The sequence below is a fragment of the Aspergillus brasiliensis genome (assembly GCF_001889945.1).
Source record: "Aspergillus brasiliensis CBS 101740 unplaced genomic scaffold ASPBRscaffold_2, whole genome shotgun sequence".
Lineage (NCBI taxonomy): Eukaryota > Fungi > Ascomycota > Eurotiomycetes > Eurotiales > Aspergillaceae > Aspergillus > Aspergillus brasiliensis.
Genome location: NW_027137443.1, coordinates 3,449,895 through 3,476,382, shown reverse-complemented (window position 1 = coordinate 3,476,382; position 26,488 = coordinate 3,449,895). Strand labels below are relative to the sequence as shown.

The 26,488-nt window shown below is 50.6% G+C and overlaps 7 protein-coding genes across 7 annotated transcripts; 2 read left to right on the top strand and 5 right to left on the bottom strand.

Moving 5' to 3' along the window:
• Positions 1–1,825: 1,825 nt before the first annotated feature.
• On the top strand, positions 1,826–2,788 carry nctA (negative cofactor 2 transcription regulator complex subunit BUR6; the record flags this gene model as incomplete). The annotated part of the gene is made up of 2 exons (XM_067617073.1): positions 1,826–2,444; positions 2,526–2,788. 2 exons carry the CDS (start codon positions 1,826–1,828, stop codon positions 2,786–2,788), a joined length of 882 nt encoding a protein of 293 aa, XP_067483853.1.
• A 1,442-nt stretch (positions 2,789–4,230) lies between these two features.
• ASPBRDRAFT_39101 (uncharacterized protein) lies at positions 4,231–7,329 on the bottom strand. The gene is made up of 5 exons (XM_067624072.1): positions 7,256–7,329; positions 7,082–7,189; positions 6,332–7,017; positions 6,048–6,269; positions 4,231–5,993 (listed from the first exon to the last, which is right to left on the bottom strand). Exons 1-5 carry the CDS (start codon positions 7,262–7,264, stop codon positions 4,469–4,471), a joined length of 2,550 nt encoding a protein of 849 aa, XP_067483852.1. The 5' UTR covers positions 7,265–7,329; the 3' UTR covers positions 4,231–4,468.
• A 166-nt stretch (positions 7,330–7,495) lies between these two features.
• ASPBRDRAFT_39100 (uncharacterized protein) lies at positions 7,496–8,927 on the bottom strand. Its single transcript, XM_067624071.1, has 5 exons — positions 8,637–8,927; positions 8,446–8,582; positions 8,148–8,387; positions 7,911–8,087; positions 7,496–7,840 (listed from the first exon to the last, which is right to left on the bottom strand). Exons 1-5 carry the CDS (start codon positions 8,705–8,707, stop codon positions 7,626–7,628), a joined length of 840 nt encoding a protein of 279 aa, XP_067483851.1. The 5' UTR covers positions 8,708–8,927; the 3' UTR covers positions 7,496–7,625.
• A 587-nt stretch (positions 8,928–9,514) lies between these two features.
• Positions 9,515–13,810, top strand: ASPBRDRAFT_27038 (uncharacterized protein; the record flags this gene model as incomplete). The annotated part of the gene is made up of 2 exons (XM_067622323.1): positions 9,515–11,377; positions 11,426–13,810. The coding sequence occupies 2 exons, from the start codon at positions 9,515–9,517 to the stop codon at positions 13,808–13,810; spliced, it is 4,248 nt and encodes a 1,415-aa protein (XP_067483850.1).
• Positions 13,811–13,940: 130 nt separating this feature from the next.
• On the bottom strand, positions 13,941–17,509 carry ASPBRDRAFT_27037 (uncharacterized protein; the record flags this gene model as incomplete). Its single annotated transcript, XM_067622322.1, has 6 exons — positions 13,941–14,688; positions 14,765–14,959; positions 15,080–15,261; positions 15,659–16,667; positions 16,740–17,028; positions 17,134–17,509. The coding sequence occupies 6 exons, from the start codon at positions 17,507–17,509 to the stop codon at positions 13,941–13,943; spliced, it is 2,799 nt and encodes a 932-aa protein (XP_067483849.1).
• Positions 17,510–19,556: 2,047 nt separating this feature from the next.
• On the bottom strand, positions 19,557–21,857 carry ASPBRDRAFT_414854 (putative protein kinase). Its single transcript, XM_067624581.1, has 2 exons — positions 20,186–21,857; positions 19,557–20,123 (listed from the first exon to the last, which is right to left on the bottom strand). The coding sequence occupies exons 1-2, from the start codon at positions 21,702–21,704 to the stop codon at positions 19,576–19,578; spliced, it is 2,067 nt and encodes a 688-aa protein (XP_067483848.1). The 5' UTR covers positions 21,705–21,857; the 3' UTR covers positions 19,557–19,575.
• A 2,730-nt stretch (positions 21,858–24,587) lies between these two features.
• Positions 24,588–25,867, bottom strand: ASPBRDRAFT_39094 (uncharacterized protein). The gene is made up of 4 exons (XM_067624070.1): positions 25,470–25,867; positions 25,129–25,399; positions 24,989–25,056; positions 24,588–24,910 (listed from the first exon to the last, which is right to left on the bottom strand). Exons 1-4 carry the CDS (start codon positions 25,745–25,747, stop codon positions 24,751–24,753), a joined length of 777 nt encoding a protein of 258 aa, XP_067483847.1. The 5' UTR covers positions 25,748–25,867; the 3' UTR covers positions 24,588–24,750.
• Between the last annotated feature and the right edge of the window lie 621 nt (positions 25,868–26,488).

Sequence of the window (26,488 nt, the reverse complement as noted above, 5' to 3'; positions counted from 1 at the left end):
CCTGGTTGTCATCCATCGCCCATCCCTGCTGCGCGCCACGAACTCAAGGCAGACGAGTTCCTCCGCGACTACTTTGTAGGATAGGATTCCAGATCACAGGCTGGATTACGGAAGGGTCAGCGCTAGACCAACTCTGGCAAAGAATACATTCTCCGCTAGCTCTATCTCTAAATTACCTATCTACTGGGTAGTTGTCAGGGAGAGGGAGCAGATCTGCCTCTCATCTCGGACGGGCAAATCAAATGGATGCAAAGTACCGCCCACAGGAAACCAGCGACGCGCTTTCAGATTAGATCAAGTTAATTTACTCCCTCACCGATGCGGTACTGCCGTCGTATAGCAATAGTACTGAGAGATCCGACGGCGGCGATACCTTTGATGGGTCTCTGCGCGCCAAATCGTCCTTCTCCCCCGAATCTCTGGAGCTCTGTGTATCATCATCACGCGTCGTGGCGGGGGTGTATATCAACCAGGGAGAATGATCATAATATGATGAAAGGGGAAAGGAACAAAGACATGGAACAGGAACACAAGACGAATGATGACATGACTATCAAAGACAGCCTTACTAGCTCCCGCATTAGAGAGCTACCGTCTACAGGGTCAGGGGGACGCCAACACCCCGACTGAGCAAATGATACATGGGGAGATAGCAGCAGTATACGATCTGTGGCTTTGCATCATTGACGCAGACTCGACGGGTGGAATCACGCGCGGTAAAAGCCAAAAGCAGAGGGGGGCCAATCAGGGAGCGAACCATTTAAGCAGTACCTCCGGGCGGGGTGGCGACGAGAGGAGTGGTTCGTTCGCAGCTGAGATGACACCCCGAAACAAGAGAGGTGAGACTCATCCACGGCCTCACGATGAGGCAGCAGCGCGTCACCAGAGTGATGGACATAAATGGCGGAAGTTGCCATATTCTGAAGTCAGTCAGTTGATAGGATTAGAAGGAGATGATGGGTGATGCCGAGTAATAGGAAGCGAATAGGCGGAAGATGGCATAATCATCGTGATGGTCGAGGATGGTTAATCAAAGAGAAGGAATTGACGATGTTGTAGAAAAAGGAAAGATGAGTGACTGGAAGGTACCGCCTGGTTAAGAGTCCAAGCAGTTTCCGTCCGACCCAGAAAAAGAAAAATGGAAAGGGAAAAAAAAGGAAAAGAAAAAGGAAAATCGGAGGGGAGCCTGAGGAACTGTATTTTTAGCGCGAGCAGTGGAACAGGCAGGCCAGGGTTAAAAGGGCCGCTGCTGCTGCTCCCCCGGAAGAAAGGGCGCCGGTCCTCTTCGACTCCTCTCTGGATACTGGGGCCACCCACGCCACGTCTTCCGCACACGCACTTTTGCGCTCTGCCAAACAAATCCCATTCCAAAAATTACACATTCGTTTGAAGAAGCTCGGACCACCCGCGCCGCGCGATCGGCACAAACAAGAAAAACATCCCCAAACAAGTCGGTTTCACAGCTATCATTATCATTGCTTCATCGCAACAATAAAGTGTGGGATTTGAACATTGTCTACATTGTCGATTCTGGGCAGAAATTCCTCCAGATCCTGTATCCTCGTGGTGTGTTATGCCGGCCACGGTATCAGCCTGGTGGATTTAAATCCCTCCATTCCCCAATTTGTTGTTGTCACTTCAATTTTGGCGGCCAAGGTACGAAAAAGACGTTCCCCATATTTATTCCATACTAGGCCGTTTTCCTGCTAGGCGCGCACGCGCATCGCCATAACGCCTGGATCTCTTCATACAAAAAAGAAAAATATTATAAATTAAAAAAAGAAAAAGAAAAAAACAAGAAAAAAAATATTATATCCCCACAGCAATGACAGACCAAGACCAATCCTATCGTCCACGATCCCCTGATTTTTCCACCTTCCAGTCAGTTCCCCTCTCACCTACCTTCAACAACCACAACCTCAACCACAACAACCACTATCAACATCCTCACCACTCCCCGATTTACCAATTCGGGAATCCCTTCACCCATCGCGCTTCCTACGACGCCTCACCTTTCTTCACCCCGCAGTATCAACCACCACCACCCCTACCTCCTCTTCCATCACAACCACCATCGCTTCCTCACCACCCGGTCCCGCAGACCAGGGTTCCCCAGCAATCTTCATATTTCCCTCCCGATCCGGACATGGCTCGTCGCTCGTCGCGTATCGCCCAAGCGGCCGAGGTCGCGCCTCATCCGCCCGTCTCCAAGTACGTCGACCCCGTCGACGAAGAGGAATTTGTACCTTCTCCTCCTCCCCCACCTCAACCGCTACCACAAGAGGAACCCGCCGCAGTAATCGAGGAAGAGGAGCCTCCGAAGCCCGCTCCTGCGCCCGTCAATGTGGAAGTGAAGACCAAGTTTCCCGTCGCGCGCATAAAGCGCATTATGCAAGCCGATGAAGATGTCGGTAAAGTCGCTCAAGTCACTCCCATCGCAGTGTGTAAGTTGCCATCCTCATCGCCGAATTGATTATCGCGAAATGTTTGAGGAAGAACAATGCTAATGTAGACTTAAATTATAGCCAAAGCTCTCGAACTCTTCATGATCTCCCTCGTCACCAAAGCCGCCCGCGAAGCCAAAGACCGCAACTCGAAACGCGTCACCGCCTCGCATCTCAAACAAGCCGTTGTGAAAGACGAAGTGCTCGACTTCCTCGCTGACATCATCGCCAAGGTTCCTGATCAACCGGCTAGTCGGAAACACGACGATGACAACAGTGATCAGAATGAACAACAACCGAAACGAAAGCGTGGTGGACGTCGTCCAAAAGAAGATAGTGATTAATTGACCCCCACTACCTACGATTCTTTTCTCTTATCGTGCGTTTATTTGGAACGAACTGGCTTGAATGTCAGCTGGCATGCATTATGTGGTTTAAGGAACTCTTTATTTGCTTACGCGATAGGCAGCCATTCGATTCGATTCGATATCGCTATCGATGGTCCTATCTTCTCAATTCTTTTTTTTTATTATCTTTTAGACTGGGTGGACAAGAGCGGGCGCATTCTTGACTTGACTTGACTTGACTTACTATCATACTCTTGCTACTACTACCACCATTTCTCTCTCTCTCTCTATCTCTATATATGGCGTTCGTGGTAACGGGGGCATGATCAGGTTGGTTGGATGGATGGTTGGGCTTGCATCGCGTGATGTGAATATTATTTGCTTATTTTCTCGATTTTCCATCGTCTATTATCCCATTGGGGAATTCCTTCCCAAGCTCCTTGCTTGCTCGCTTGCTTTTCATTACGGGAGTGACAAGCAGTTGTCTGTATTGTATGTGTGTATCGATAATGACCAGAAGGGAGTCTCGGGAAGGCAACGGAAGGGGAGAGCGACTTACCTGTCTCGCATGGATTTAACTTGCGTGTACACCTATACTACCTGATTAGTACACTTGTACCGAATGTATGAACTGCGCGTAACGAGACGACGCGTAGATATGAGCGGTGAAGTAAATACCCTCGAATCAGACTTATAAATGTAGCACAAGTAAACTGCAAAGTAACAATATGATTCTTCTTTAAGAGACAACCCATGCATCACTACAGAACAGTTCCAGGCATAACTACCTAAGTAGTTTCCTTACTGGTACTTCGGGAATATACACTACAAGCTAAACAGCCATAAAGTCACATGACACTCCGCCCACTGTGTCTATCTGTTTCAGGTCCTGTCCATGGAAATTGAGGTATAATATGACTTCGTCGCCCATTCAGTCATCTTTGCTACATAGTAAAAAAATGGGACGAGTAAAAACTCAGTAATATTAGTAATGATGGTAGGCTGGTTAACCCGGGAATGTTTTGTTGAGGTGTGTGCTAGTATAGTGTATATATTGTTCAGTCTCACTAATGTGAGTTTACAATCAAGGTACTAATCATTTACAACCTTCTCATAGCTTTAATATAACTGTCTGTAAAGTATGTTGAAGTAAGAGTTGTACAAAAGTCGTCCTCGATTATAGATGTTCATATCTTTGTATTACCCTTGTCATGCAACACCCTCGGGCCCGTAGGTATATATTATCACTAGAGAGTGGTAGGTAGTGAAACGGGCTGCTGCGACGACGGCTACCACTTCATGGTAATACTAGTAGTGGCATAGAGTGCTACTAGTATCTAAAAGGGAGGAATGTCTGTTCTTGCTCATATGAGTTACTGTAGTAAGCACTATGTCAGTAAGACAACTAGATAGTAGTACTAACTCAGTCTTTGTACTGTCCGACGAATCCCTCAGGCAGCGATATTGCTAGGTAGTAGCTACTACGCATCGTGTAAATTGAACTATATCGTAGAACTACTCCATCCAGACACGCTATAGTCACCAGTAATGAGTAATACGAGCAAATACCATAATGCATATATTTCCATCCATACAATCAGCCAGCCAGTCAAAGATGATCGCAGGTCCCGCCCACGAATTTACTAAAACACTCCTATCAATACATACAATAGTTGACTATGCCTCGGCCGTAGCAGTATCTACAGGACCATCTATCCCCGGATATCCCGCCTCCCCGAACAACGTTCCCCGCGCCTGCACGACAGCGGACGTTTCTAACAAGAACTCGTACAGAATGACTACGTTGGTCAGGACATGTCCCAGAGTCGCGGTGCGGGGTTCTTCGTCGACGACCGCGGAGTCGCCTGCGTCGTCGTTTGCTTCGTCCGTTGCTTGCTCGGGCGCAGTGTCGGCGTTGGCCTCACGAGGCGCATCATCCACGGGGAACGGCTGCTCCAGACGCTGGCGGAGTTCTTCGGCGGCGGACTTGCGTGTCGTGGAGACGTCGCGAGGTGGTCGGAAGGGGAGATCGCGGGTAGGAGAACTAAGTGTGTCGCGACTGGGGGAGGAGGTAGCGGTGCTGGAGAATTCGAGGGGTCGACTTGACCGGCCGCGAGGGGATCCATAGTCTGAGTCGAGGTTGGTTGTTGGGTGTCGAGAGGAGGAGCGGGTGGGAGGCGCGGAGTTGTGCTGAGAACGCCCGGATGCTTTGGCGGGTTCGTCGTCTTGATGCAGGAGATCGCGACGCGCAGCGACGAGAATATCAAAGTCTGGCACCTCCTTGCGCCATTTCTGGATTTGCTGCACGAGCTTCTGTAGTACTGAAGTGAGGGCTGGAGTGTCGGATTGGGACCAGGAGGGCTCTTCGTAGGCCAGCTGGATCTGTTTGATAAGGCTTGTCGAGGGCGTCTGGTCAGAAGATTCGTTCGTTGATGTGCTGTAGATGTATTTGGAAGGGTCCACGAGAAGCCAGCCATCAAGAGCAATGAGGTGCGATGAGGCGATGCTTCCGAGAACCTCCGTCAACGCCAAGTTCACGATGACACTGTTCGTAAAGAAATTTTCCAGGCAATTGAGCAGCTCACGCACAATGGGGTCGTCGTGTCGCAGCTCGAGCGGCAGGCTCTCTTCCGGGTAGTCCTCCGCCGGAGGGATGCACAGCCGGGCCTCGAGGATTGCCATTCCGTCCTTCAGGTAGTTGTCATAAGATTCATTCAACGTAGGATCATCAACGGTTGACGTGGCCATGTTCATAAGTTGCTCCAGCTCGACGTTCAACGCCCCGACAGTCCGTTGTTTAGCATGTTGGCCGGGAACGGTGCGGATCAACGACCGTGCAAAGGTGTGGTGCCGCTGCAGGACGGTGCTCATTACCCGCAATGTTGCCAAGACGGTTTGTCTATTCGTCGACTGGAGTCCAAGAAGAGCAAGATCTCTCAAGTTGAAAAGCGACGGCGAGGGCCTCGCAGCTTCTTCGGAAAAAGCGGCCAGAACATCCAGCGACTTGCGTCGGCTGGCAGACATACCTACGTTCTTTCCGACTGTCGCAGGCTCCGAGTCAGATGGAGAGGCAAGAAGGAAATGAAGAATCCGGTGAACCAAGTCCTCTTGGTGTACCGACTCGAGGATGCGATACAAATAGGTAAGAACAGCGGCCGTTGAGCCCCCTTGCACATCGGAAGACTCAAGTAAAGACGGGTATCTGCAGGCATACTGTGAGCAAGCAGCATTTCGGCAACCATGCCGCTAAACTTACAAGAGTTGTTCCAGGAAAAGAATTTGGAAATGATCCAACAGAGAGCCGTTGACCTCCGCTGACTTGCAATGATCGATAGTATCCTGCCAAAACAACAGATACGACATGAAAGAGTCCATCGACATGCCTAGCAGTGGCGGAAGAGCAGTATCTTGCTGCGCGTGATCTGACAGCGCGATGATATGCGGAATATTCTCGTCCGTATTCTCCGGGAAGGTCAAGCTTGCAACAGATATCAGCCACCAGTCCTCATCCCCACCACGAATCATTTTGACAATACTTACTTGCCTAGCTGACTATACAGCGCGCCTAACCCAGTAGCCATAAGCGTAGCAAGGTCACTCTCAATCAACCACCTCTCAAGGTTCTTCGACCTGGAAGCCGTCTCGATCAGGTAAAGCAGCCCCGTACGAGCAAAATCACCTGCTCTTCCAGGATGATGCACGTACTCCACGAGCAGATAAAACAACGGAAAGTCATCCTTCCTCATTGCACCCGCAAACTCAGCCCCAGTGTTATTACTATTGCCCTGTTCGCGATCCTGCTCATCAGACCGCGGGGCGAACCACGCAGGAAGGATATTCGGCTGAAGACGAATATTGTTAGCCACGCCGAACAGTAGCTCGACGAGTCGTCCCTCAACGTCTTCCGAGTGTTTATCCGCACGTCGCACTAGATCCACCAGGGCGCGGGCAAAGAGACGATTGTCGACGATACCATCGACCTCCGAATCGATTAGGGTGTTGAAGAAGACGGTCGCGGATCGGAGCATGCCATCGTCGTAAGACGACAAGGCAAGCTTGGTGACTGTGACAAAGATCTGCGAGGAGGAGGCATATGCGAGGCAGGGATGCGGAGCTGGGCCGCGGGATTCGTCGCTCAGCACGGAGATGAGGCGATCAATGCAATTACGCGCGTGGACGGTCGCGGATTGCTCGCCGGAGGAGGAGTTGTTCGAACGCCATATTTGCTAGATTGGATGAGCGGGGAAGATCCCGAGGGGTAGGTCAGAAGGGGAGGAGGAGCAAACCCACCTGAAGGGTATTGCATGTCCGTTTGAAGGACGCCAATCGCTCTGTGGGAGTGGACGCCCGGAAGCCTTTAGTAGACAGCGAGCGGGAGCCCCCGATGAGACGAGACCACTGGAGGAATTAGCTGAGGGAGCTTGAGGGATGGTGGTAAGAGGACAGCACGGGGAGGTGACGTACAAAGTCCATTGTTCTGTAGGAACAGCATATTACTCCGGAGCTGGAGCCGACCCAAGTGGAGTGGAGAGTCCGCGGGGAGGTCGAAGCTGAAGATTAATCTCAAGGCCGGCGATGCAATTGCTCGCGCAAAAAGGGGTTAGTGCCGCTTGCCAGATCAGGCCTAGTTGTGATGCCTTATCAGTTTTCCCATTTCGGGTTAGACTCGGAAGATAGTATCCCAATAAGATTTCCTATTCCAGAGGCGACTAACTATACTACTTACAACTACTATGAACTACTACCACCACCTATTCCATGGTGATCAACACACAATCACAGCCACACCCCAACAGTGGACTAGTATCGCAGTCCCCATCACATCTATTTACTTTCAATACCCCTCATTAGCCAGTGGTACCCTTCCGGGCCCATTGCCCGCCGCTAATCCCTCAATATACTTCGTCAGAGTATCATCCAAAACACCCCCAACGAGGTACTTGGATAGAACGTGGCCAGCCATCTGACCATGTGAGATAAACCCACATCTGACTACATCTTCCAAAAGCTCGGTGGTGGTGTGTTCCTTGATGGCCCGCTTCATGCGTCCTGTTCACACAAGCCCCAAGGCGTAGTCAGCATCAATAGATAAGGAACCAAGAAATCAAGGCTCACGTACGTCTTAAGCCGCGATGGTAGGGCTTATTGATCTCAATTCTCCATGTTTGAATTGAGGAGACTGGGTACTGGGCTTTGAGACCCACCTCGTGGCCCAGACTGCATACTTTGTACGATGTAGTGTTTTCAAACACAAGACGGCCCAAAGGTTCGCCATCCTCGGTGAGTTGGTCGGTGGCTGGGCTCAGTTAGATCGGGATCTCCTTCTTGTGAATGTGAAGCACTGAGCGAAACATGCCTTGTTCGCTCTCCGACTGAAAAGACGAGCCGGGCGTCTCGAGACCAGGTTCGGCCACCTGAATGATCCCCTCCTTGCCTCCATAGCACGGAATTTCTGACAATGGATTTGTTGGCGTAGCAGGAATGTTGATAGTCCCAGCGCTAGTGTTCTCGAGAATCTCTCTGAGAGTCTTTTCGCCAGCTCCCGCGCGAGCTTCATCGCTTTGATGAATGAGCTTTTCAAGATCGTATCTCTCCTCTATGAGCGAGTCAACAATTGCTAATTAGGTTCTATAGCAAGGCTCACAATGACATACTATAGACAATAATCCCCTTCTCGAAACGTGCGTTGGCCGAGTAAGAGAAGAGGAAGAACACATCTACAAATCCGATTAGGCGGATCTTCCCTGGCCATTGTTCACCGTTGATTTTAATTTCCCATGGATGAATATCGCTAGAAGACTTGTTAGCTGAGCCACTCTGATTGCTAGCAGTGGGGTCGACATACCAATCGCACTCCAGCGTTTTGTCTTTGACGGACTTGCCAAAGACTGCCAGGACTCGGTGATAGGAAGCCATGCTGAGAATACAGTTTGGTAAAGCTGTATTTCTTCAGGGAGGTGCGCTGAGACTAATGTTGTCAAATCTACAGTTTCTCACTCCCCAGGAAGTGCTGAGTAACACGATCAGTGCTTGGTCTAAGTGCGCCGTCAAACTCAGCTGGAGGAGCAGCGGGATGGAAGGTGGCAATCTCGCGACTGAGAGCTGCAGGCGATAGAAGCTTTCTGGTAACAGGTAGCGACGAATCATTGGCTCCTAGACTGCCAACAGCAGGCTGGATGCCGCTAGAAAGGTTATTGTGACACAAGCATGCATAGGATAGATGCACGGTATCAGCCTGCGCCCCTCATCGATAGACGAATCTTCGTCGGCAACATGTCCTCGGAAACCTGCCATCGGGAATACCTAGTCCAGCTGAGGCGTACCGCTAATGCACCCTATTCTAGTTCGGGAGAAGTATCAACTCTTACGGAGCTAAATGCAACACGGCGTTAGCTTACTGGCTGTCAGTGTGTCGGATCCTCGGATCAAATATGACATGTTCGGTAGCTCGGCGATCGAACATGAGGGCTAGGCTACGGGCCGTCGGATATCTCCGCCAGTCGACTTGCAAGTGGCAGACAGCACGATGCGGAGATGGTCGGTGCGGTTGGCATGGCCGACAGCTTCAATAAGCCGGTTTTGTGGCTATAACTGGGCAAGATGGCTACTAATATCTGCAACTGGCCATCAGGGAGTGGTTTCTGAGCTGCTAATCTATTCCTAAACCTGTCGTGAATACCTGCTATACATCGTCAGCCACTGCGTTCTTTAGATTCTGGCACTATGTTCAAAAACAAGCACAAGCTTGAACTGCCGTCCTTGGGACGCGGGCGTTCATCGGACAAGGAGCTAGCTGTATCCATCCCGCCGGCTGATGACGAGAGCTCTGTCCTCGACTCTCCATTTACAATAGGGCGAGCTAGCTCAAACGAACCGCACGGTAGTATACGCAATCTGTCAACGGATGCGAGCCTTGTTAGCGACGCCAATGATACAAATAGATCGACGGCCAACGAAAAGGACGATTCTCCGACGGCAGCAGCAGGGAAGTTTACTCCGAAAGATGAACTTCTAGGCAGCATACGCAATGCCGCCATGAAGTCGAGTCTCGTTATGGGCGCCAAGGAACTGAGGGAATCCGCAGCCAGCGAAATGGCCAAGGCCAAAGGCATCGTGACAAAAGAGAATAGCTCCAACGACGAAAAGCTCAGAAGTCTTCTCCATCTTATCATTAGTTCCGGCACGGAGTCTAGCTTGTACAACGACTACTTGGGCCAGTCGATGGACGAAGACTCCGACCTCCTTGTCAGCTCATTCGCTGGACAAGTAGATGAAATTTCAGTACCCCTCCGCATGTTTGACTTGGATACAATGAACATGGTTGATACGAGCTTCTTTGGAGATGAAGATCAGTACTGCATGCTGTCTCATAGTTGGAAAGGTGCAGAAATTGACTATGCGCTTGTGTGCGAAGCGCAACGTGCTGAAGAGGCTCCGGGAGGACTGACCGGGTACAATGATGTGGATGCAGTTTTCACTCTCTGCGACGAGAAGATCAAGTCAATTGCGGGAAAACTGAGCAAGTCGTTACAGGAGCGACCAGATGCAGGAACATCAGTCCGGGATCTGCTCGTGACGTCTCTCAGGGTATCCATGTTAGAAAGAGATGTGGTTGATACCAAGAAAAAGCGGACCATTGAAGATGCGAACAAAAGACAGGCAGATCTGGAATATACTAACTATCAAAAATTGTTAGACTTTCTGAAAGAGGTCAAGAATCTACCAAGTCTAGAGAAGCAACGAGAAGACGCAGAGAAGAGGGCCAGAAACGCGGTGGACAAGTACTTTAGGGCTGAGCATGATTATGCATCTGAAAAACCTAGAATCTCGAAATTTCGATCAAACCGCCAACTGTCATATGAGATGGACGATTTGCTCAGGGCTCTGCAGCAGAGGAGGTCAGCACGGAAGCTATACGAGTCTGTTGGCCGCGCAAGGGAAATTTTCGAGAACAGACCCTTCTCCAAGACGGGTAGACGTTATATCTGGCTGGACAACTGTTGTATTAACAAGCGACAAGACGCCGAGTTGAGTGAGTCCTTAGCACGCATGGGCGAATGGTACGCAAACGCAGACTTTTGCCTGGTTCACCTGGATACTCCGTGGGACAACAGGGAATGGTTGGATGAGTGGGACCTTTGGTGTAAAAGCAAAGCCAGTACTGAAGAGGTGGGACCGAATAACGCTGAAGACAACGACGTGGTCAGTACGACTATGAAAACACAGCCTAGATGCCAGCCTGTCTCGCGCTTTAACGAAGTCAAAGAGTGGAAGCCAACATGGGCTACCAGAGGCTGGACACTGCAGGAACTGGTGCTCAGCAAAATGACGTTCTATGCCAATGCAGACTGGAAGATGCTATCGCGGCCGGTTGACAGTTTGGGATTCTACTATCACTTTTGCCCTTTCATCGACTTCTACACCCAGAACCTCAGTTATGTCAAGGACAATGCTCCGAAAGTCGTCGATGATGTGTTGAACCAATACCAGGTGAAGCAGGCCCTGGAAGCAATGGCAGCCCTGGAGGGGAGAGAGATGAGTGAGAGGAAGGAAACCAGTTCAGTCACACCAAACGAGGAAGAAAAGGTATAATAAGCATCCAATATGGATTACTATTGTCTGACTGCGATATAGACAATTGGCGCGGAGAATATCATCTGGGTTCTGAGGCTATTTGGATATGTCGCGCCCAAGAACTTGGATAAGCAAACAGCGAGAGCTCGTATCAGCTACTCTGTCCAAGTCGTCGTCGAAGCGTTCAAGGACACGCCAAGCTACACAGACCCGAGTCATGAAGCTAGAGAGCTGATCTTGGAGATGATGTCTGAGCGCTATGCTGGATTGACACGAGAGAAGACAGTAAGGCGAACAATAAACCTGCTGCTCGGAGCCCTTGCACACAAGGCAAACGAATTCATTAGGATCGATCGTAAAATAATCGCCGCATTCAGCAACGTTGAAGGTCTGAGCAGCTGGTGGAATGGCACGGAGAGGAGCCGTTTTTCTGCTCAGAGTGTTATGATGCTGGCATCGCATAGACAGTGCACCAAGCCTATTGATAAGGCGTACTCGTTGATGGGTGTTCTTGGAGTGCAGTTCCCAGCGTTTCCGGCCGAGGGACTTACCAAGGCTCTGTCGCGGCTAATGGATGAAGTGGTGATCACCTCCAACGATGTCTCTGTGTTCAACTGGACTGGAAAGTACAATGGCAGCCCTATACGCGGCCGGTCTCTGTACGCGTCGAACATCGACGCCTTTTACACCGACTCACGTTTCGATGTGAATGGCGAACTCGTCAGGATTTTTCGAAATGATCGGACCAAAACCCTGAATATCGCAAAGGGTATCACTGACATGCTGCTCAATGCCAGCAACTTCGTCTCAACTTTCAATCAGGCCGAAGAAACGGTCAGTCTGCTCTTAGACATGGTCGAATTCATCAGAAAAAGTGATATACACACACTGGAAAGGCTATTAGACTGCCCTGAACTCGTTAAGACAATGAAAGGCGCTGGCGACTATGCACGGAGAAAGAGGTTGGAAGACGCGAAACGAAACCAGAAGTTGCAAAAGCCCGATACGCCTCGGACTCAGGAACCCCAGACACCCGAAGCTCCGGGGATTAGAAGGAAGAAGTCATGGGGAGTTAATTTATCGAACCTCCACAAGGGAAATCTTTTGGAAAGGAATCACGCAGCTAAAAAGGAGAAGGCAACAGAGGGTAACGCAGATAACCCCCAAAAGCCAGAAGAGTTTGAGGCTGAGATCCAGAGTGCAGTCGCCAAAGCTCTGAATAGAGGCTTGATGCACGAAGACAATGAATCTTCTGCGAAAGATGATGAATCTTCCGATGAGAGCAGTAAGCCTGAAGCTCAGGCTACCAGAATTAACGGGCGTGACCAGCAGATCATCTGCCCCAACCCCATTGTCGTAAACAGCTCTGGCATCAAGGGTGTGTTTGACATTCAGCGTATTGTGGTGAAGATGCTGCAGCCAGAAGAGCTTCGCGCGAAGGTCAAAAATGCCGCAAGCGATAATGAGATGATTGATGGGTGGTGTACCATAAGTACTGGATTTACCCTCACGATGGTAGCCTTTTGCTGTGAGCGAAGGGTCCTTGAAAAGCAACTGGACGTGGTTGATGTAATCGAGCAAACAATCCTCAAAGAACCCGCCACGCCCACCACGCACACGCACCCACACCCTCAGAGCAATGTCACTGATACACAGCCAGTGAACTCGGAGAACCAGCAAAGCAAATCTTCCAATGATAAGGATCCAGCACGGGACACGGCTTCTGCCCAGGAAACAGACAATGCAGACCGCGACAGTCGGCCGAAGCTCAAGAACTACGGCTCTTCAGCAGAGCAGAGACGAGTTTCTCGCATGATTGACTTCGTCACAGAAGCCAACCTTCATGCCATAGCTGGCGAATGGGCTCTCGCCCGTTTCTCCGGCGCACCAGGGGCGCACTGGTTCCTTTGTCGGTTGGAACTGGGAACAGGCCATGAATTCTACGCCCGTCGAATTGCAACAGATAGATTCAACTTCACTAACGCTGTCCCCGAGAAGGGCTTGGTAGAGTTTTGGCACAAATTCATGCACAGAAAGAAACTGGTAATGTGCGAGATGCTCGACCATTACCTCGATGCACAGAAGGCGGGAACATACGCAACTTGGCTTCACGACAACCTCAAGGAGAGCTTTCCCTGGGGCGAGTCTAGTGAGTCTAGTGATGAAGATGATGAAGACGAGCCCCAGCGAGGCAAACAAGCGAAAGGAAAACAGGAAGTCCAGGATGGTACCTTGACATCAACCGGTAAGGCGTTGAAAATGATTGGCTGGGGGATCCGGTTCTTCTATGATAAATACTATGCGGGATACTTGGAAGAACGTCTCGATGAAATGGCCCTGGCCAAGGTGCCGGTGAATCTCCACGCCGCAATCAAGGATCTGCACGCGGACAAGGTCCTTCTGCCAGTAATGTTTCACTCTGGCAGGGACGTGCATTTCTTCTAGATGAGAAATTGACAAGTGCTGGTTTCGTTTGAAGATGGACAATGGGTGTACGTAGTGTGGCTCCGCCAAAATATTGATGATTATCTACCTCATAGCAAATGCCTATCTGCAAGCCGTAGGTGACGGCGAATTACCATGTCCAATATGATTTCTTCCACAACTTCACAAATTCCAACTTTTGTGGCGCCGTAACGGCTACACGCCTGGCTCTGCCAAGTCGAGCCAGCGAATCCCCTACATAGTTCGGCACCTGCTCTTCGAGCACCATCACGGAGCTTTCACTGAAGGGACGCTCATCGTCTCTGTCGTGGGGATATCCATTCTCCGCCGCACTAGGATCAAACATGGTTGCGTCATGTGTTGGCAGTTCGTCCGCGGCGACGCCGACGACTGCCTGTCCGATGCGCACTCGAATGTAATGCCTTGGCCGACCCAGCAGACTCCACAGGAAAGTCATATACGATCCCGGTACCGGGGTCACCACATCCTTAGGCTCATACCGCAAGGCCACCGGGAAGATCTTCGTCTTGTGAGGAGCGCTCGCTAGGACTGGGCTTAGTGGCAGAACACCCTGTCCGTTGGTGGTCGTGCACTCTGGGAACAAGGCAATAGGCCGGCCGGGGTACTTCCGCATAATGGTTTTCAGATCGACCGTACGGGCTCGGGGTGCGGGCTTTGCTTGCGGGAGAGCGAAGGCGCGGAGAATGGCTTGCCAGACGGATAATTGTTCCACTTCGCGAGTGGAGGGATAACAGGACACGAAGATGGGATCAAAAACGGCGGCTAGATAGAGCGCGTCAATGGGCGAGGTGAAGGAGGAGGCAATAATGGATCCGGGACCGGGTAACCGGTTCTGGTGTCGGTCGTTGTTGAGGGTTCTAGAAATCGAGCAGCTCAGTGGGTGTTCCAAAAAATAGACACAAAGGCCGCAAAGAGGGGACAACTGTAACTGACCCTTTCCTGACCCCGTCCACTTGAAGATCAACCCACCAGACGCTGGGCACGCCGAGAATGCACCAGAGAGCAGCCTTCCTTCCTAGCGAGGTGATGGGGAGCCATTGGAAAAGCAGGAAATAACCGAGACAGACGGAGATGAAGATCGGAAGACGGAAGCAGAAAAGGAAGATTCGTAGAACCCACTGGGGGTAGCTGGGCGATGGACGAGGAGTCGGGAAGAAGGGTGAGACACCCGTTCCTACACAGCGCATTATCGTCAGTCAGTAATGGAACGTCGGGTCAATGAGTAAGATAAGGGGCATGCACACGCACCTCGATCGCGAAACTGGGTAAATCTCTCCATGACCAGGGATATTTGATGTCAATGAGATTTGAGGGATTAGTGAGACTGCAAAGTGGACATGACCAGACTTTGACAGCAAACTGCCGTGAGCTTGTTGTGAAGCAAGATGGGGGGTGGTAGGTGGTCCAGTCAGCGCGGCAGGCGGGGGAACCTGCTGAGCATAAGTCGATAGAAAGTACCTTATCGAACGAAGATATGGCAACCAACTCAAAACCGACTGGGGGGTTATTGGCGCAGTGATTTGTTGATTTCAGCACGAAGGAATGGAAATTGAGATGTTCACATGCGAGCTGCTGCTGCACGGCCACACTAGGCCCGCTTGGGTAATCACCTTCCCCAAATGGGAAACCGAGGCTGAAGGTCACCGCCCATAGTTATCAACACTTAAACAGGCAAGTAGTAGATAGTAACTAAATAGTAGTTCATCCCTCGCATCATCAGACTGGATCAAAAGCTCCATTCTCTTTCTCAACCATAGTATTTACATGAAGTGAAAAGTCTTATACGCTCTCTATATACATTGATCCGTTCTCGTCAGTTCAAAACACCTCGCTGTCTTCCTCCACTTTATCATCCGACTGACGAGAAGGAATCCGGAACATCCAGATAGCCACGCCGACCAGCGTGAAGGCCGTCGCTGTCATCATCCAGGCCAGTCCAATCCAGGCCCCTCCGAGTTCCAGTCCGATTTGGAACACGGTGGTGATGGACAAACTGGCAATGACATTGCCCACCGACTGCAGCACCTCAATGATGGTGAAGAGACGTGCCGTTTCTTCTCGATGCACCAACGTGGTGATGAGGGCACGGGTCAGGAAGACAAAGCCAGACCCAGAGGTCTGAACGAGTAGACTGGGGATCAACATCGCCACGCTCGGGGATAGACCGATTCCTAATGTTCCTACGGCCAACAGCCCGATGCTGATGCGCATGAGCTGCAGGTCCTTCTGAGTCGGCTTCATGGTTTTGAGCAGTTGTCGCGAAATAGCGGGGAGGATGAACAGGAACAACGGGATGGTCAATGCCGGCTTGAATGACATGAGGAAGTTCGCTTCAGCCAGGGTCCACTTATACCGGGTGGAGATGTACTGGACCAGAAACCAGGATGACCCCCGGCTCAGTCGATAGACGAGAAACGCGGTCAGGAGGAGCATGATCTGCTTGTTTCGGAAAATGAAGGAATACGGGGCAAAATAGGCCCGCGACCGTTGTTTCGCCGAAGCGAAGAAGGTCGGTCGTGCGGCTTTCGTCGTGAAAGAAGCTTCATCCCCGCGAAGGGTCTCTTCATCGCTGAGCAACTCCTGTTCTTGTTCCTTGCTGGGAACTTCCTTGTACTCAGCGTGTCCGGGTGATACTTGGCTCATCTCCATGCTCGGCTGCTTCCAGGTCGGTTGCGATGACCCTACATGCATCGTTTCCGGCAGTGTTAACGCGAAAAACATGCCAATAACAGCCAGACCCCAACCCAGCAAGAGAGGAAGCCACGGGTCTAGGGACATCATCCAGGAGCTGGCGGCACTGGAGGCAAAATCGGCCCCCATACTAGCCACACCGAATCTGAAGAATATCGCAGCTCTAGGCATCATTAGCGACAGTTCCAGCTGCTATTGTGGCATTCGGCATGCATACCTTTCTTCTTCTGTTGACACATCGGACATCATTGTCCAGATGATGGCAAAAGCCACGACAGGACCTCCGCCAAACAACCACGCCAAGGAGGATGCCCAGACAGTTCGCAGAGGGAAGATGTCTGGGCGCCACATCACCACCAGCTGGATGATGCAATTCAGGGCGAATCCGGGAATGCTGAGACAGATGGTGGATTTCCGTCCCCGTCGATCCGCCAACAGCCCGTATGGAATTGCTAGCACAGCACCTGGATGAGAAGGAACGGTAAATAAGGGTCCTCGTTTACATGCTGCACAGGAAGTGCCAAAAGGGCGGCACCCGAACGGTAGAGACTACGAAACAAGAGATGCGACATAGTCTCGTCCGAAACAGCGGGGCCTTCGTCGTGACCTACTCAGAATGCCATCGAAAAACTCCATATACCCCTTCACCGCAGCCAGATCCTGCTGGACCGCTTTAACCTTGCACAATTCCTCGGGGACCTCGCCGTCGGCCCCAATCTGGGTGGGATCATGTTGCGCGTAGTACTCTCGACAGGCGATGGACTCGTATATACGGGTGACGGGGCCGTTGGACATGCAGATGCCGACTTCGACGGCCAGAATCATGGCAAAGAGGGTTAACATCAAGCGAAGGCGCGTTTTTCGCAGGTGTTCTTTCTGTGCATCCGACGGACTGGGCTCCTCTTCCACGGGGGACAAGGGGCCTTGACCCTCGGCGAGGAATGGGGCATCCTCGCGGTCGAGGGGTTCATTGGACTCAAGAGGCATGGTTCTGGATGACCATTGCCCGTCGAGAGGGAGAGAAGTGAGAGGGAAGGGGGATTATACGACGGGATTACATATGGGCGCAAGACCGCGATCAAATACGAGCATTAAGCGGTGAAACCTCTCTTCAGCCTAGCCACAAAACCCCGATAAGGGGAGAGGGGGAAAAGAAATTGAGATGAAACCGGGAAGGGGAGGAAGAGCAGATGCGCCATATAAGACTGCCGGGGGGAAGGCCCGCCCAGAAGAATTAAAAATGGCAGCAGCAGGCAGACGGTCGTTGGCCACGAATGGGGAGGGGGGCGCGCGGCGGGCTTAGCAGTTGCAGGGGGACTCCACACTGTAATGATTAGTGAGACTAGTCCACGGGGCCTATTCGGTGTCTCCTATTTCGAGAGCAATCCGTCAGACCCTGGGATTGAGTGGGAGAGAGAGGGATTGATGGATAGCCAAACATTCGTTGGCTTTGGATCCTCAAGAATTTGCGTGTCCACTTTCTTATCTGGGTCCCGTAGGCATCCGGACCATCTGCTTACCATATTAACTACATTCTTAACGAAGCCACTGAACAGAGAGTCCTTTTTTTATCACCACGAAATTGGGGACACCGCCCGCCTAAGAGTAAGAGCAGTCGTCAGCCTCCACTCCCGCTGCAGTTGCAGCTAGTCAGTGACTGCCATTTGTCCCAACTGTCAAATCATCGGGTTAGTCTACTAGTAGTACTACGCCCAGGATAGAACCACCACTCACTTTCCCTGATGATCGGGTCGCATCATTCGATTGGTCTTCTCGAAAACCACATCCTTCATCCTGAAGCCAATCAGGGGGGGAGGGGGGAGATCGTGCTGGACGGGCCGGTGGGAAGACAGAAACGAACCAGAAACCAGAAACATTGGTTCTCTTCAGGGGGTTTGATTCTCGGCTTCTCCTGGAAGCAGAAAATAAAAAAAAAAAAAAAAAAAAGCCACCGATCCGCCCGCCATCCGATCATCCGCTCTCTAATCTCCATATTACTTGAAGCTCTTTAAGACTGCTAGTTACGAACATGAGTAATCTGTAGCGATCGAGTAACTATACATACCGAGTACTTTGTACCATTTAAAAAATTCATTCCTAACCGACTCTCCAACCTGCACCACTGACTTCCTTTGTGGATAATTGCTTAACCCAGCCAGACAGACAGACAGCCAGATAGAATTATTGGAATTGATCATGTCGGTACTCGGTAAATAGTTGCCCATCAATACGTAGTAGACTTCCTTCCAGATCGGCAATACAGTAAATAAAACAGGTAGTAAGTAGTTCTATTCAAACCCGCCTAACTAACATAGCTAACTAGTTAGTAGTTAGTTATGTCCGATAGATTACTCCATAACTAGTTTCTTCTAGAACTGATCGATCATTCATTCAATCGATCCAATCAATGAATGATGAGTGATATCATAAATCGTATACTTGCTACTTATATTAATTAATTGATTTAAGGGTAAGAATCACCCTGTTTGTCTGTGACGTCGATGATTCTCCTTTTTCCCCCCCTTCGATACCTCATCATACTTGGTATTATGAACCTGAATATACTGTTTAGTGCAGTAACTTCAGTATGTCGTACGAGACAAGTACTGGGATGGGTATTTTCATAAGGGTATAATATAATGTAGTAAGTATAGGAGTATCTATACCTGACGAGGTTGACAGCATGAATGATCATGAACATGAGAAAAAGGAAACGAACAGGCAGTAACAGTGACTCATGCGAAAAGTTTATGCTGCAATGCAGGGGTGTCTTTCAACGACACGACAATATTCATCCATCCCCAAACCCAAGAATAATAGACTAATGATTATATATGGTCGCGATGCGCCAGTAAAACGAATGTTAGTAGAGAAGGATAAAAGATGCAAGTCTAGAACGAAAGAAAGAAAAGAGAGGAAAAGTAAGCGATGTAGGGTGGTGAAGAAAAGAAGGGAGAAAAAAGAAAGAAAGAAAAATGGGAAAAAAGGGAAAAAAAAAAGGAAGAATATAATATAATGGAGAGAGAAAGAAACCACTGCAAAAGAGTCCAGCTCTACGGCACTTCCTTATCTCCCCTCTTCAGTTCGCCGGGTACGTCGATCGCCTCCTGAACCCACGCCATCGACGCGATCTCGTCCAGGCTTTTCCGTTTCGTACTGCGTTTCAATAATCCCTCAACACAATCGCGGGCGCCTTCGAGGTCTTTGCCTTTCTCAGGATCCCATTCGTCGTCGCTGTCGGCATATCGGTACCAGGACCACTCGACTCGTGCGATCCGGTGGGGCGTTCGCGCGCGGAGTTTGGCAGGGTCGCCTCGGGTGCCCGGCAATGCGTCGAACGGGAGCCGATTCTCCATCATGGCGTATAACAACACTCCCAGGGCCCATGCGTCTGTTGATCGTCCATCGTACGGCTGTCCCATCAAGATCTCAGGGGCCGCGTAGTCTTCACTCCCACACCGGGTATGGAGAAGGGGGCTTTCGGGAGGCTCGGGTATTCGACGGGACAGACCCAGATCGCTGAGGGTGATGACAGCTCGATCGTATGTGCGCCAATCCGTGATCGTTTCCATCGCAGGCATCGGCAGGTTGACAAGCACGTCTGATCACAGAAACAGCTGTCAGCCTTGTTCTCTAGGGGGAGGAGATTCAGGGGTTACTCACTCTCGAGTTTGATGTCGCGGTGCACAATGAAGTTCGCATGCAGGTAGCGCACAGCCGCCACCATTTCGGCAAACATGCGACGAATGAGTTGGGGACTCAATGGCCGTGAACTCGACGAGGCCACGTCAAAGAGGTCTCCTCCAGGACAGTAATCCAGAACCAAGAGCGCGCGCTTCTCATCGCTACCAAATGCCTTCAATTGTACTAGCGACGGATGATTGACAGACTTGAGTATGTCCACCTCGCGCTTGAGGGAAACTTCCAAGCGCTCTTCATCCGCACCACCGGCCGGTCCATACTCGATGATCTTGACTGCAACAAGCTTCTGGGTCACCAGGTTCACGTCCTGCAGACTGGAAATCATGTTTTCGTCGTCGCTTTCTCGTCGTTCTATACGTGCAGCGAGGGAAACTTGACTGAAGGTTCCGTGACCCAGCTGACGGATCTTGCGATACTTGCGACGTTGTTGTGTGCGTACCGAGCGTACCGAGTATATCTCATTGGGGCCGGCTGCCAACGGCGTTATGACGGGTTCGTCATCGCGTTCATCGGAGCCACCGCGACTGCTGCGAGGGGGTGTAGGAGGACGGACAGTGGGCAATGCGATCCCACGGTGGACAGCCAGATACTCTTCGCGATGAAGGTTGTTGCTGTTGTTATTCGTTTTCGAGTCGGTACTGACAGATGCAGTGATGCCCGGGGCCATTCCTGGTCCCGAAACGGCGATAGGTCGTGGCTTGACCGGGATAGCCCGACCGGGAGGCACATATTCGCTTAGACTGCGGTTGCGCGAATGCTTTGATCCAGATCCTTGACGTGGTTTGGTTGGAGACTCGATGGGTGTCTCAATTGGCGTTTCGGACAGTTTGTCGGGGAGCATGTATTGCCTGCTTCGTGGCCGGGATTCACAAGTACCGAGCATTTGTGAGGAGTCGCTCAGTCGCAAACCGAGGCTGGAACCGCTCCGAGAGGTTATCGATGGCGTCCGGGACAAGGATTGGGAATTGCGCCGTGGTAGTTTCCATGGTGACATGCCACCGATGGGCGATGGCAAAGGCGTGATGTCTCCCATGGCCATAAGTTGAGGAGAAGATATGAGCGAGGCCGGCGAGAGAGTCAAAGATCCGCTGGTTGGAGGACCGGCAAACAGACCGCGCAGGCTTGGGGTGCGCTTGGGCAGACTGCTGGACGAAATGCTGTGATGTATGAATGAGTCGGAGTCCCTTGGAGGGCTCATCTGGCTGGGGGTTGACAGATCTGTACGAATCTGAAGCGAAGGCAGATGATGATGTGGTGGGTGTGAGTGGTGCTGCAGAGTCACATCCTGCAGGGCGTCTTCTGAAGAGTTTCCGATATATAGCGGAGGAGTATGAAAACTCCCTTGACCGGGGACTATAGCAGGGATTGCACCAATTTCATTGTCAACCGAAGCCGTTGGGTTGTTGGCTTGGTGTAACTGGGGTTGGTGAGCGGTAGATCCTGACCTATCGGTCGGTTGGGCGAAATCCGACAGGACCATCGAACGGAAAGAACAGAGCGGCTAATTATTGAGTGTTCCTATCCTGACCGTATTGATTCCCTTGAGCGTATATCCCCCTGTTTTTTTGATTTCTTGTTTGTTTCTTTCTTTTCCCTTTGTTGCAGCTGACAAAAAGCGCGTGAAAGAGCAGTCGCGGGTATTCTGGCGGACTGCGGGCAAGTTCGGGGTCTAGATGCGAATCCCTCGGGTTAACCTTAAGTAAACCGCGTGGCACTTGGCGCTAAAGAAGGCCCTAGGGGGGGCCAAAAGAGGTATGGAAGGAGGGAGGTGTGTTGTATCAGTGCATTAGCAGGGAGGGGATCTTATAAAGTTGGGGGAAAGATGGGAACCCAACGAGGTAGGTATTGAAGGAATGAAAGGTGAGAAAGTAAGAGAGAGTGAAGGAGAAGAAGTGAAGGAGAGAGGAGAGGAAGAGATGGAAGGGAAAGGGCAGGGAAAAGGGAACGGACGGCGGGGAAGACCCGAAAAGAGATGATCCCAGAACCTCAGACCTTCAGACCTTCTTAAGCAGCGAGTCAAAAGCCAATCTGAAATGCTGAACAGCAGATCCAGCAAGAACTTCTCACCAGCTCGGCGCTGATGACGCTGGCGACGAAAAATCCAGGCGGGGGTCAGCTGATAAACCGGCCGCTTCGAGATTAGCCGCCACGAGGAAAGGCGCTACCCCGCATTAAGTAATACCGTTGGCGGAAGGACCAGAAGAGGACCGGATCTTGCCTGTTACGGCTTAGTCGGTCCTGGCCTCGGCCCTATCGCAGACGTCGCTGGATCGCGGACTGATACGGGACGCGCCACCCAAACTGGATGATAATACTCTAATCTCGCTGCTCGCTCTCCCTTAATCTAAATCCTGGCAAAAACCATGCGTAAGCTGTAATGAAATATAGCTAGTTAGTTCGAAATGAAAGTCACCGGAAAAGATAGTGTGGTTCTGCTATAAGATGATAGGTTATTAAACTGTGATGAATCTTATCGTTGGTATGAGTCTCTCCCCCTTTTGGGCATTTTCCATGGTCGGTCCCAAGTTCCTTGCAGGGTGCAATCTGCATTGCTGGTGAAAACGGGGGGCTGCTGACGATCTGCCATTGCGAACCTTGCGCCTCTCTTGCTCTGTTTCTCTGCCATCGCTTCCTAACCCGAAAGGTGCCAGTCGTGGTTGCCCAATGAGGCAGGGTTGAGGCACCACGACTTCCCAAAAAAGAAATGTTCCTCGCAGAATCCGGGAGGTGTCGCGACAATCATCGGATCGTGGAATTACCTGTCACACCAACTGGTGGCGATCATAGCTGATCACGATTTAACTTCACGGCCGAAGCGGAACCTCTCAGTGTTTACTCCATAGATACTTGGTCAATTAGCGAGTCCAGGGAGATATTTCCACTTCCCAGCCAGGCGTACTTGTTATGGTTCGTCCGCCCCTTCGGAAAGTGGAGGTCGCAGGATCTATCCAGACGTCGCCAGTAAATACACTTGGTCTTTGTTTACCACTTGGACGCTAGAGTTTCTAATAGTAATTGGATGTTCGGATGTACGGAGTACCCTCGCAAAGTACTCCTATTGTCGACCTGTTGACCAGACAGGTCTGGATGCGCCGGTGTTTGAAATCCCAAACCTGGTTGAGTTTTCCAAATACTCCCATAATAGCATCTACTCCGTAAGCAATTTGGGTTCCAACGCAATTAGTGTCATCAGCTTAATCTCGTTAATTTCCTATCTGCTCGCGATCATTTGACGCACTGTGCACATCGCCGGACCACGCTACTGTAGCGCGTGCACTAGCTCGCCTGGCGTCCCTTCCATCGCAATTGGTGCCGTATCCATTCTTCTGCTGCCAATCTTTGGTTGGCCTTTCTCTGGCTTCCCATTTCAAGGATTGGAGGTGACTGATCGACGCACTGTGCCCCCCATCCTACGTAAGCTATCCGGATTTCATCATTCCTCAGGTTTTTTTTTTCCCTTCGTCTTGTTTCGGATGTGGAACATGGTCGCCGTGCCAAAAAGCTGGAAGCAGCCACTGATGGGCTAAGAAAACGCACCGACGACTGCCAAGGACACCGAACCAAGCGCTCAGCTGTCATGACTGACTCATGGACGAACGTCGGACTTGGTCTTCACCAGTCCAGAAGCCGGTCTGAAGTCTGAACGCTAAAACTCCTGGTTTTCCGGTCCTCGGGCTTCCTCGTCCATCTCCGTCGCGCACTTCCAGTCTTGGCACCCCACGCCTTGCTGCGCTGCATCGAACCGATGACTGACTACTGGCTGCTGCTGTTGTGTCGACCACGCCTTCTATAGTACAGAGTAAGCTTCCGGGCATTGAATTACCCCCTTCTCCTCATCCTGGTATAATAATAGACGATGGTATTTAATGTTATCATTCCACCCCTGTCTTGTCCGGGTCGGCTTGGTGATTGCGACCGGGAGTCCTCCGAACCCGTCCGGCGAGTGGCCCGGCCACTCGCTGTTGACTGTGGCTCGGATCCGTCAGCGACCAGCACCAGCACTGCCCATGCGGCATGTCAGCGTTTTCGCCTTCTGGCAATTGTTGGCGACCGTCTCAACGGAATGTTTCGCTCGCGATTGAAAGATTGGTGGGAGAGTATGCGAAAGTACTTCTACCTGGCACACAGCCCATCTTCATCCCCGGTTCCATCCCGATGAGTATTTGTTTGCGCCCTCGATGTCTCAGGTATGTGCGATGCAGACGGGACCCGGAACGTATGCACGGTGTGGCACCAGGGCAACCTGCTCCCTGTAATAATATTGCATGCATGCGCCACCATGGTCGCTTCCAATGCATGATCCTTTTGCGCTTCCTGGCCAGGAAATGGATGCATACAGTTGGGACTATTGTCCTTGCTGTGTGTTGGGGACAACTCCAAACCACTAATGTGCTTCAAAGTTACAGTTTCATTATACTTAACTAGTTAATCTATAATGACTAACTCGATCATATTCCAAAATAATTCTCCATCATGATCATACATCTAGCGCTATCATCACTTCAATCATTGTCCGATCCGACCAGCTAATAGACAGCTGGTCCCGAGCGGTTGAGAGCCCCGATGGCCTGCTCGATGGTAATTACATTCACCGGCAATTGGGGAAGTATGCCCTCCAAGATAATCTTCTGATTCAGGGCGGCATAAGTCGAGGGGGTCTCAATAGTATTGTTCGAGATAACGTAGCTGTCATCGATAAGCACAATGTGTCAGTAATGTAATTTCCTCTCTTCTAGTCGGTAATAAATCGTGGTGCTAGCTTACACATTATAATTCAAATCGAACAAACGAAGCGCCGTGCTAAGCACGACTCCCGAAGTACGGATCCCGGACTACCAATTCATTATACAGCGATTAGCTTGTCCATTGACTCTTACTTTCGATCAGTTGCAGGCGTCACCTACCAGAATCACCGTATCAATCCTCTGACTACTGAGGATCTCCTCCAACTGATTCCCCGCTCCAGCGTAATACCGCGCCTTTTGCAGCACCACATCATAATCATCTAGGACGTTGAAGGCAGAATAGATCTGACTATCAGGACTCGACGCCGTGGCATTTCCAAGGCTCGTCACCGCGCTGGCGAAGGGCGCATTGCCCAGTTCAGGACGGTAAGTGTTGGAGAAGTAGATGCGAAAGAAGATACTCAATGGAGGAGGGTCCTGCTTGTGCACACTTTATTGCAGGACATATTAGTACGAATCCGAGATGGTGTACGAAGTACCAGTTCTCAATGGGTACTTACACATTGATCCAATTCGCAACATTGTCAATCCACAGCTGTCCAGACTTGGTAGTATTCACATTCGCCACCATCCCATTGATCAGATCAAGATTAAGCACTGCATAGTGTTGCCCGAAACTGAATGACGGGTCGGTCACGGTCGAGGTGATGTTTCGTGAGTAGCCTGGCTTTACATTAGTAGTAGTAGTAGGAGTAGTAGTGGCTGATGTTGATGTTGATGTTGATGAGAGACACCCCGTTGCTAGGAGGATTAGGCATGCAAGCGAGTGTTTGAACATTGTTGTTGTGCTGCAGGGAGAAGTTAAAGAACACACACACACACACACACAAAGAGAAGAAAAGAAAGGAAGGAAACTGGATAAGAATGCGATAGAATCGCACAAGAATAGATTGGTTCGCGGATCTGAAATTGAGAATGTTGCACAACTTCTAAAGCGGGGGTTCTTTAATCTATGTACTACTGTTCTCCGTACGGAGTAGATACTCCGTAATTCAATGTCCATTTTCCATAGATGCAGATGCACTATTGCCTCTAGCTGATCGTTGCTTTTTTTGTCCTATCCTTCTAGGTCTGCAGGTGCAAGCAAACTAGCGAAACTAGTTATTGCTTGTGAGCTGAGCTTTAACGTCACACCGGCGATGCAGACTTGATTGGGTCGGGTTTAGTCAATTAAATGTGGTTGGTTGTATGGCTTTTAAATAGAAGAGTAATTCGAGGGGAAGATCACCTTGTCTTGTCTTGAAGTATCCATTGTCAAGGTCGACTTTTGTCTGCAGGTGCAGGCAGGCAACCAAACTACATCATTGGGGTGATTGTTTTTCTAGGGGCTGGCTTCCCGGGAATGGCGCTGATCCTCTGCTGTTGATCTTCCCTAAGTGGGGGGCCCTAAAGCTTAAGGGCTTGAGAGAAAGTTGCTTAGAAGTATTGTCGATGCTTGTCTAAATACTCGCTGTTGGTTAGGCTTGTCTTAGTAGGTCAGCTATGGATTTATCTGTCTTATATTGATGGGGATAGTAGG

Bases quoted from the DNA above. Each gene is read 5' to 3' on its own strand.
- ASPBRDRAFT_39101 (XM_067624072.1), bottom strand. The intron at 7,018-7,081 runs GTGGGTTTGCTC...CATCCAATCTAG, and splicing joins GGACATGCAATACCCTTCAG to CAAATATGGCGTTCGAACAA. The intron at 6,270-6,331 runs GTAAGTATTGTC...ATCTGTTGCAAG, and splicing joins CTGTATAGTCAGCTAGGCAA to CTTGACCTTCCCGGAGAATA.
- ASPBRDRAFT_39100 (XM_067624071.1), bottom strand. From the start codon at position 8,707: ATGGCTTCCTATCACCGAGTCCTGGCAGTCTTTGGCAAGTCCGTCAAA. The intron at 8,388-8,445 runs GTATGTCATTGT...ACTCGCTCATAG, and splicing joins GAAGGGGATTATTGTCTATA to AGGAGAGATACGATCTTGAA. The intron at 8,088-8,147 runs GCATGTTTCGCT...AACTGAGCCCAG, and splicing joins TCAGTCGGAGAGCGAACAAG to CCACCGACCAACTCACCGAG.
- ASPBRDRAFT_414854 (XM_067624581.1), bottom strand. From the start codon at position 21,704: ATGGTCCTGTCGGATTTCGCCCAACCGACCGATAGGTCAGGATCTACC. The intron at 20,124-20,185 runs GTGAGTAACCCC...TTCTGTGATCAG, and splicing joins CCGCGACATCAAACTCGAGA to ACGTGCTTGTCAACCTGCCG.
- ASPBRDRAFT_39094 (XM_067624070.1), bottom strand. From the start codon at position 25,747: ATGTTCAAACACTCGCTTGCATGCCTAATCCTCCTAGCAACGGGGTGT. The intron at 25,400-25,469 runs GTAAGTACCCAT...CCTGCAATAAAG, and splicing joins GTTGCGAATTGGATCAATGT to TGTGCACAAGCAGGACCCTC. The intron at 25,057-25,128 runs GTAGGTGACGCC...ATGAATTGGTAG, and splicing joins GGATTGATACGGTGATTCTG to TCCGGGATCCGTACTTCGGG.